General features: G+C 41.6%; 1 protein-coding gene across 1 annotated transcript; it reads right to left on the reverse strand.

Moving 5' to 3' along the window:
* Positions 1-434: 434 nt before the first annotated feature.
* Positions 435-10,376, reverse strand: LOC107675445 (uncharacterized). The gene is made up of 9 exons (XM_016469791.1): positions 10,340-10,376; positions 7,860-7,917; positions 7,565-7,775; positions 7,273-7,274; positions 4,128-4,280; positions 3,674-3,909; positions 3,152-3,357; positions 2,924-3,049; positions 435-632 (listed from the first exon to the last, which is right to left on the reverse strand). The coding sequence occupies exons 1-9, from the start codon at positions 10,374-10,376 to the stop codon at positions 435-437; spliced, it is 1,227 nt and encodes a 408-aa protein (XP_016325277.1).
* Between the last annotated feature and the right edge of the window lie 548 nt (positions 10,377-10,924).

A 10,924-nucleotide genomic window follows, 5' to 3' on the forward strand; every position in this document is an offset into this window, starting at 1 on the left:
TGGCAAAAGGTAATCCAAAAACACAAGGAACAGAATAACACAGTGAACTCCAGATAACATCAAGGTCAGACATGGGAAGACAAATACAATATAGCAGCAATGACAGACAGAGTGAGCATGGTATATATATAGATCGGATAATGAGTAAATGACTAACAGGTGAATATGATCGGAACTGATAAACAGGTGCTCATGATCAGACAGAATGACAAGTAAGGGACTATGGGAAATGGAGTTAAACACATAACAAGAAACTGGAGAGCGCCCTCAAGTGGCCAGTCCAGGGCACCACAACCAGACACTGTGACATTACCCCCCCTCTACGGAGCGGATAAAAGACGCTCCACCAGAAAACATAAAAGTTCAGGAGGGAGGTGGAACTGAGGCGGAGCAGGGGGAGGGATGGCAGGCCAGGACCATGCATAGGAAGGGGATCAGGGAACAGAGGTAGACCAGGGTGTAAGAGCGGAACCGGCAGGGTGGAAGGCCAAGGCGGGGCCGGCAGGACGAACCAGCAGGGCCCCAACCATACAGGAACCCCAGCAGATAGCCAGGACGGAGCTGGAGGAATGAGCCAGTGAGGCTCCTGCCAAACCAGAACCCAGGCGGGCAACCAGAGCGGAACCGGAATCCTGTCAGGCAACACTGGTGGGACAGCAATCCCTCTCAACAACTCAGGAGAAACTGAAAACAAGAGCAGAGAGAGTTTATTAACAGCCTCAACGGCTGCAACCGGACAAGCCGATTGCTCCGCAATAGTCCCCGTTAGCTCCCGGACTGGAGCGGAGTCTGTGAGCTCCCGGACTGGAGCGGACTCTGGAGTGGGCTCTGTGAGCTCCCGGACTGGAGCGGGATCTGGACTCATCATTCGCTCCTTCCCTGTGGCAGGAGGGACGATCCGAGTGTCCATGGTTCAAAAAAAAAGGGAAAAAGAAAAACAAACTTCTGGATCTTGTAGTGGCTGCTATATTCTGTCACGGAATGCCAGGAGAGACAAGGTAAGATCCAGGTGCAGTTTATTGAAAGTAACAAATAATCAAAACGGAACAAAAACGTGTCAAAAGGTAATCCAAAAACACAAGGAACAGAATAACATGGTGAACTCCAGATGACATCAAGGTCAGACATGGGAAGACAAATACAATATAGCAGCAATGACAGACAGAGTGAGCATGGTATATATAGATGGGATAATGAGTAAATGACTAACAGGTGAATATGATCGGAACTGATAAACAGGTGCTCATGATCAGACAGAATGACAAGTAAGGGACTATGGGAAATGGAGTTAAACACATAACAAGAAACTGGAGAGCGCCCTCAAGTGGCCAGTCCAGGGCACCACAACCAGACACTGTGACACAATGGAGTTGAGGATCCAAATGCAGGCTTTATTAAAATAGAGCATAGTCAAAACAGGCAGGGTCAAACACCAGCAAATATAACAACCTGTACGTCAATGTGACCATTAACTGACATCAAACTGTCTGTAAACATGCAGATGTGTTGTTAAATTATTAAAATATTAACTTTCTCAGACAAATTTCAAGTAAATTTGTCTAAGGGGCTTGGCTGACAAAAACGTTTGGGAATCGCTGCATTACATGAACAAACATTAATATACAAACATTAATTTTACACACCCAAAGTCTTCATTTTAGCTCTGAGCATTTTAGTTCAGACTTCCAGAATCAACAGTCTAATCCAGGGGTGTCCAAACTCGGTCCTGGAGGGCCGGTGTCCTGAAGAGTTTAGCTCCAACCCCAATTAAACACACCTGAACCAGCTAATCAAGCTCTTACTAGGCATACTAGAAACTTAAAGGCAGGTGTGTTGAGGCAAGTTGGAGCTAAACTCAGGACACCAGCCCTCCAGGAACGAGTGTGGGCACCCTTGGTCTACGTGTATGATTGGCACAGACTTTTTTTCTTGCTTTTTTAGCAGACTGAATCTTTCCAGTCAGAGGACATCCAATATTATTGATATTTAAAGCCGATTTTAGAACACATACTCTTTTGTGAATTGTGAAGCATTTTTTATTGTGTGAAATTTAATTGTTTAGTGCATGATGTCCACTTTTAACCATTTAGTTGGCAAGTGTATGATGCCAAATGTTTTAAATCTGTTCAGTTTTTAACATTCGTGTTTATTCTTGTGTGACGTGACATGTGGCCAAGTATGGTGACCCATACTCGGAATTAGTGCTCTGCATTTATTCCAGTGTGGTCCTGGGTACCCCTACACCATCCAAAGTGCACACACACAGCAGTGAAGACACACACACCGTGAACACACACCCGGAGCAGTGGGCAGCCATTTTTTTTGCTGCGGCGCCCGGGGAGCAGTTGGGGGTTCGGTGCCTTGCTCAAGGGCACCTCAGTCGTGGTATTGAAGGTGGGAGAGAGCGCTGTACATTCACTCCCCCCACCTACAATCCGTGCCGGTACAAGACTCGAACCCACAACCTTTGGGTTACGAGTCCGACTCTCTAACCATTAGGCCACGACTTCCCACCCATATTCCCCCCCCACCCCCCCTTTATTCCAACCTTTACAGTAGTTTCTCATGCTTTAGTTCATGTTCTTGATTTATTGTGTTATATTCTGAAATGCATTCGGATACTCAATACATGACAGTATGCAGTTTTGAAATCCAAAGCAATTTAATCACAGAGAGAACAGAGATGTGGGATAAGAGAAAAATAAATTCCAACAATTTAGCTCACTTAAAGAATTATTAAAACAGCATAAGATTTAACAAACATGTTATTCAGAGCAGTTAGCCTGAAACATTATAGGTGTGTAGGTTGTTTGTACTTTAACAACTTCTTAGGCTTGTACATTACTGAGCAATGGCAGCTGTCTCTTTGGGAGTGCAGGGATCAGGACTTATTTGGTTCAGCTCCACAATAACAGCATCACACCGTTTTTTTCCATTCTTCTGGTGGCAGTGAAGATGGGCTGATCTCCAGGAACTTAAACGCATCCTTAGTCTGCAAGCTGAAGATGCCCTTGGCATAGAGGCAGGATTCACCGAAGACCTTCCAATTCTGAAAGATATGAGGTGAAAATAAACCACACAGAAAATGAAATCAAGATGAAATTAACTACTGTAAACCTCTAACTGAACATTTACTCAGTGTCTAAGTTACCTGTTGTGCTGTAGTAATAGATTCCAGAAAGATCTCCTTCATTTCACCATCCTCGATGAAGTGATCATTAGCAAAAGTCTCGTCTTTGAGAGCCTCCAGCATTACACTCACTGATTCCCAAAACTTCTTAATTTGAATCAGAATTTGTTGGATTCGGGTGAGGCAGGTTTGGACATCGTTCAGATGGACAGGGTCAGGTATTGAACCTTTAGAAACAATATAAAGCAGACATTAATTTATATGTAATCCTGGGAATCCATCGAGCACAGATCTTTTAAGTGAAAGCATCTCACCCTTTCTTTATTTTCACGTGTGCCAAATCCAGCTGCTTGTCAGTCAACCTGACATGGATCTTCCACTCCTTGTTTTTCAGGTTTGACTTCTCATTGGAGAGATGAGACAACTCATTGGATAGAGCCTGGATTTTCGCAGCCAGATCGGCATCAGTTTTAGCAGCAAAAATCGCATTAACTAAAGGTCCAACAAATGGAACTAGAGAAGTGATGAAACCCAGGCGATTACGTTTTCTAGAAGCCTGTTTGATATCATTCTGCAGTTCTCGGTTTTTCTGTGCAGTCGTTTCATCAGTTCGTCTAATTTCTTCATTGTTTTTCTTCAGTTCCTCTTCTAGTTCACTCACCACCTTCTTCAGAGCCTCTATCTCGTTAGTAGTTTCATCTATTTCACCTTCTGTCTCAGCCTTTTCATTAATCACATCACTGGTGCATGAAGCCACACTGTGGTTGTGTTTGTCATATCTGATGATGACAGAATTCAGATGAATCATCAGCTTAAACACAGTAAATGTTCTTGATAATGCACTGAGCCATGGTGACGTTCTGTTTCATTTTATGTTGACATACATCCAGAGGAATTTTGGTAGTAGCCATATTAAAAGTATTCCAGATATATTCAACAAATCTCACTAACATTACTATTTTTAGAAATATTTCAAAAACATTTTCCATCATTTTACCTCTCTACCATCTGTTCCACTTTGTCAACAATTTCAGTGATCCATGCTCTTGCTTTTTTCAGGGACTTAATGGCCAAAATGCTTTTATCCTTTTCAACAGCAACCTTCAATGCAGGCAACAGCGTGGTAACCAGGTTTACTTGTGGCAGCACACTGAAAGGCAGCAAAAATGTTTGCAGTAATTATCCACAAGTTTCATACTTTAAAACAGGAGTGGCCAATGTCGGTCCTGGAGAGCCACAGTTCAGCAGAATTCAGCTCAAACCCTAATCAAACACGCCTGAAAAAGTTAATCAAGAACTCTCAGATCAACTTTGATCAACTCTCAGATTGACACTTACACCAACTCTGTCCTCAAGCACATCAACAGGTGTGTGGGCAAAGTGACCACACACAAAAAAATAAAAAAATTTCCCCAATCAGAAGCCCTGGATGAACAGAGAGGTTTGTCTCCCGCTCAAAGCAAGAGATGCAGCCGTCAGGTCTGGAGACCGGGAGGCTTATAGCTCAGCCAGAGCCAACCTGAGAAAGGGTATCTGCCAGGTCAAACTCACACACAAACAGAGCATTGAAGAGCACTTCAACTCCTCGGACCCCCAGCGTATGTGGCAAGGCATACAAACGATCACGGACTACAAACCACCCAGTACTGTGCCTCCCTCCCTGTCCCAATCACTTTTATGCTCGCTTTGATTGAAATAGCAAGGAGGTCTCCCTCAAAGCTGAGCTTCCACCCAATGAACTGCCCCCTCACACTCTCCACGTCAGATGTTTACTCCACTCTGAGTAAGGTAAATGCACAGAAGGCAGCTGGCCCTGATGGAATAACTGGGCATAAGCTTAAAGCCTGTGCGGAGCAGCTGGCCGAGGTCTTTACGGACATTTTCAATCTGTCCCTGGCCCAGGCAACTGTCCCCACTAGTTTCAAGACCTCCACCATTGTGCCAGTACCAAAGCAGTCCACTGCCTCTGCCCTTAAGGACTTCCATCCTGTCGCACTCACCCCCATCATTGCCAAGTGCTTTGAGAGACTGGTTGTATCCCACCTAAAATCCTGTCTCCCTGCTACATTGGACATACACCAGTTTGCCTATTGCCGCAATAGGTCAACAGAGGATGCCATCTCTATGGCACTTCACTCTGCCCTTACCCACCTGGACAGTTAAAATACACGTCAGAATGCTGTTCATTGACTTTCTGCTGTTCATTGAATTTCTGCATTTAACACTGTGATCCCCTCCAAGCTGATCTCCAAGCTCAGCCTGCTTGGAATCAGCACATCCCTCTGCAATGGGACTCTGGATTTCCTGACTAACAGAAGCCAGTCTGTTAAGTTAGATAACCTCTCCTCCTCCATCATCACCCTGAACACTGGTGTGCCACAGTGCTGCGTGCTGAGCCCTCTTCTGTACTCCCTATTCACCTATGACTGAGTTCCTGTTTATGGCTCCAACACCATAATCAAATTCACAGATGACACCATGGTGGTAGGTCTGATCAAAGATGACGATGAGTCGGCCTATAGGGATGAGATACAGCACCTGGCTGTGTGGTGAACTAAACACACAGAAGACCAAGGAGATAATTTTGTACTTCAGGCGGACTAGGAGTCATGCACACACCCCCATCTACATCAGTGGAGCTGCAGTGGAGCATGTGTCGAGTTTCAAGTTCTTTGGCATCCACATCTCTGATGACCTCACCTAGTCCCTAAACACCTCCAACCTGGTCAAAAAGGTGCAGCAGCACCTTTACTTCTTATAGAGCATTAAGAAAGTTCACCTGAGTCTCAGAATCCTTGTAAACGTCTACCGCTATACCATTAAGATCATACTCACAAACTGCATCTCAGTGTGGTACAGCAAGAGTTCTGAGCTCCACACCACCAATCTAATTTGCACCTGTTATTTTACTGCATTGGTCACAGTACTTTACAAACATGTATTTGCACTATTCATATTTTGCGAAGTCTGGACTCTGTTTAAGCTAGTACACTGTCACACTGCACAGTAAACTATTTCAATAGAAATGTTATTGCACTACCCATATTCAGTGTTGGGAGTAACGCGTTACAAAAGTAATGCATTACAGTAACGGATTACTTTTTGCTGTAACGCAGTAGTGCAAGGCATTACTAATCAATTTTCAGTAATATTTTACTCTGTACATGTTCAGTAATGCTTGCGTTACAACACACTTTTAGCCCAAAATTTAATTGTTCAAAAAAAACAGCAAGACCACGAGACATTAACGTATCAAAAATGGCGCAAATAAGTTCTATTTCCTGTTCGTGGTCAGTCAATAGCACCACGTATGGTGTCCAAGTTTGTAAATAAAGACTAAACGACAGCTTCTGATATATTTGTTTAGCGATTTATTTCATTCATCATCTCCCTCTCGCTGGTGGAACTTTGTATTGTGTGACATAGTCCAGTGAAGGCGTGTTTAGGGCAGGTTTTACAGGAGTGCCGCGAGGCTACTGGTCCAACAGTGGAAACGCGGCATTATTTCGGCCTCTGTGGCTGTGCTAGAGGTCCGAGGCTATTAGCCCCGCCCGGCTCACTGTAAGCCCCGGCTCGCACTGGCCAGTGAAAAACGGCTAATGGGTGAAGATGGCAGAAGACACTACATTCGCGAGATGGACGTATGCGCATCTTTTCATGGCATTAGAGTTTACATATAGTCCTGTTGTGTCTAATATGAATAGACCCAAGCTATTCACAGATATTGCCAGATAATCACTTTACCTCTACCATACTTTTAACAGACTTGGATCGTTTGTGATTCTGGCTGTCATCCTTTCTTGCATTGTCTTGAGCCTTCACTTTGCCAATTATAAGCTATATTGTTAGTAGCCTGGATAGCCCACAGTCATTATTACACCATATTGCCCTCTACTGGATGTAAAATGCTCTGCAATACATTTTGTCATTTTAGAATGTTAAGTTCTACTTCTGTAGTTATTTTGGTGAAAGTAACTCAAAAGTAATACAGGAGTCATGTAACGCATTACAATTCTGAGACAGTAATATTATAAATAATGTATTACAGTTTGGAAGTAACTTGCACAACACTGCTCATATTTTGCATAGACTATATATTGTTTAACAATACTATTGCACATACAACTTTCTGTATTTATTACCACTGTTCTTACATTGCTGATGTTCATACTGTACATATGACCCTTCATCTGCATTCCTTTTTATATTATGTACATACTCTGTTTAATATTGTATATTGCAACTCCACTGTACATACTGTAAGTTATAGCTTCTTACTCTGCACTTATCTGTATATAAAACACTATATTCTTGCACTTCTGGTTAGATGCTAACTGCATTTCAATAGCCGTGTACTTGTACTATGCATAATGACAATAAAGTTGAATCGAATCGAATCGAATCTAATCTAATCTAATCTAATCTAATCTTTACCTTCAGCAGAAGAACTTCAGAGGACCCAAAGAGAAGCTGGGTTTCAACAGCACGTTCTCTGAGTTCCCTCTCCAACTTGGGGAAATTAGCCAAGCAGAGGTAAGAGAGATGATAGAGCAAAGCTGTACGCTGAGCAGATGGAAGAAGCTCCGTAACAAAGTCAGGGCTACTTGCGATCACAAGCTCTGTAGAATTACAAATGTGATAGTTACTACATGATGGTTTTGTGCAGATTTGTGTCAGTTATTAACAATATTAAACATGTAATAGGCTTAGATTGTATCAGTAAAAAAACCTTTGCTTTGTGACATTTTTTGTCGGTGAAGGAATGTCCTCTAAGTGCCTGAAAAACACTGAAAAACAACAGCAAAACACAATAAGAAAATAATCTTTAAAAAAATGGATGGGAGAGGCCAGTAAGTTACCTGTAAACTGGATCTCTGTGCAATGTAATTGACTGTATCGGCGTGGGGAATTTATACTCTATGGCACCTCCTTAAAATTGTTTGTCATGAAGATACCTAAAACTGATTTTTGAATAACAACTTTCAAACTGAAGTTGTACTGTAACCTTTGGGGATCCCTAGGTGGTTGGCCTACAGGCTCAGACTTGTATTTTTATAATCCCTCTTCTGGTAACAGAACAGTTAATCTCTCTTTAAGGAAATGTAAAGTTTGATTTAAAATTTTGGAGGGTTGGTACAGTATGAATAACATCTGATGTTATTCATACTGTACCAACCCTCCAAAATGTTTAAATCACACTTTGCATTTCCTTAAAGGGAGATTAATTGTTCTGTATCTTTACTGTTATAATTTTATGCAATAAAATCCAAAGTTAAACATGTTTCAATGTAGGCTACTACTGTACTGTACCACCTCAATACTAAAAGCACTACCTATGAAGAGGAACATGTCAGAATTAATTTAAGAAACATTACATGAGAAATACCCAGATGGCTTACAATAATTTCTGCCCAGACCACTGGAGCAAATGGTGAAGAAGTGGCACAACTGATGCCAAAGGTCATGTGACAATGCCAACATGCTGGATGTAGTACAGGAGGGGTTGTGTTGGGTGATGATATTGTGGTTGTGAATGGAAAGAGCTTCACGGATGGGATTTTGGCTAAAATCTCTGATGGAGAATGAAATGTTTTCTTTATATGAGTGACAAAGAAAGTGTTGTTTTATTAGTTTTACTTAGTTTCTGTTTTTACTTTGATAGAACGTGCTTATGTCACAGTAAAGAAATTATGTAATGGCCTGCACATGTTAAAAAAGGGGTAAAAAGCAAGCTGAGATGTGCAGACTTAATGTTCAGACCAAACACCATACCTTTTGAATGCTATCTATATGCGTACCATGTGATCAGATTGTCTAGACTTAAAGGTGCCATTGAATGCATTGATACAATATTTTAAATTGTTCTCTGATATCTACATAGAAGGTATGTGGCTTAGGTAAGGGCAAAAAATCTCCAGAAACGGTTTTACATGTCCATTTACAACCCTAGGATTTGTCCCTAGAATGAAATTGTCTATTTTTACCTTATTTGGAAGGGTCATGAATAATAATGTTGAGCTCTGCTCTGATTGGCTGTTTCACAGTGCGGCTCATTTCAGTAGCTCACACAGCAGGAAGGAAACACAGGGAAAATATATATTTCAATACTGTCTCTCGCAGTTATATTGTTGGGTAATTATACTGTATATAAAATGCGGGCATCAGGGAGCCTAATATTAATATGCGGGGCATTGAAACTGCATTCGAATGCATGATCGCTTTTTATTTTCACTTTCAAGATTTGCGATCGCACTTGCTCTGTGTAAACTACAGCGGCAGTACTTACCACACATTTTACAAGATCAGATGCTTGTCAGTGGTGCTCAGGATCTGTAAATCATTTGCCTTTATCCTCAGTCATCTCTCCTTACTCTGTTTATGTGGTAAGTGAAATCTTATGTCCTGTGATGTAACAGGCTACTGCTAGAAAGCAGCTAACCATGTCCCTTTAGTGGCTCGCGTTATTTTATTAGAACGCGCGTTATTTGTTTTCTGTGCCTTTCTAAATACAGACACCAACCCATCCCTGCACAGCCTGGAACATAACATTTATTTCCATGATCTGCCATTTTCGCTATTATCCTCGGTTGTTTCTTCACAATACCTGCAGAACTTCTGATGATTCGGCTGAGCAGGTTCGGCTGGCGGCTGGCATAGAACATGGGCGGGTATATGCAAATGTTGGGGGCGTAACTATTAGTGATCCCGACTGTAATGTCACAGTCGGTGTTATGTTCTGATTCGCCTATTTTTCAGTGGTCTTTTGCATGCACGAGATTTACATGAAAAGGAGGAAACAATGGTGTTTGAGGCTCACGGTATGTAATTTCCATGTACAGAACTGTTATTATTCAACTATGCCAAGGTAAATTCAGTTTTCCATTCTATGGCACCTTTAAAAATGCTTAGCATAGTCAAACTAACACTCATATGATTAACTTACATAATTATAACCAATCACCAGATCAGTTAAACCAATCACAGTGAGTTTTGTATAAATATCTGTGTATTTTTCTGTATATTTTCTCATACTTTGGAAGGGGAAATACCTCAGGTTATTGAATTGTGTTATATTTGATTGGGGAATTATCCCAAGAGTGTAATGGAAAGTCAGATTAGCATAATATTAGATAGACAGACCTCAATAGCCCAACCCTGGACCAGTGGAGTGCCTCATTACAGGCCTTAACAACCCAGGGTGTTCGTTACAGGTGGAGCATGTCCTGGCCACTTTTACAAAGGCCATGTTTGCAAGCTTAAACATCACTTGCGCTTCTCGAGCTGCAATTGTACTTTTGACTTTGTTAAAAAAAAGTCAGGTTTGTAAAGAGCATGAGATTAAGTGTGAGTCATCACCAGGCCCATACAGAAACCACTTGCAGAAAATGATTGAATTATTACATTTCTAAACAAGGCCAAATCAGTTTTGGATTAACTATCCATTTAAGGACACCTCCTTAAACAACCCTTAGACCACACCCCCTTTTCTATGACAATCAGGTTTAGGTATCTTCGTTCCTAACTATTTTAAGGAGGTGTCATAGACTCATAGAGTATGCCAAGCATACCAATGCTGATAACTTCAACTACATTGCTTAGAAGTTCAGGTAACTTTTTTCTGAAATGCTCCATCCATCATTGTAATGATTCTTGTCTTATTTTGGATAGTTTCTTTGTTTGTTTGTTTGTTTTCAGATACTTATAGGTCATTTCTTTACAGACTAAGAAGAATGGAGAGGCCTTGCAGAAGAGGAATGGTCAATAGCAAAGGTGAGTACAAGTTAGTGAACTGTT

Source organism: Sinocyclocheilus anshuiensis, unplaced genomic scaffold, assembly GCF_001515605.1.
Source record: "Sinocyclocheilus anshuiensis isolate Anshui unplaced genomic scaffold, SAMN03320099.WGS_v1.1 scaffold1270, whole genome shotgun sequence".
In the NCBI taxonomy this organism is placed as follows: Eukaryota; Metazoa; Chordata; class Actinopteri; order Cypriniformes; family Cyprinidae; genus Sinocyclocheilus; species Sinocyclocheilus anshuiensis.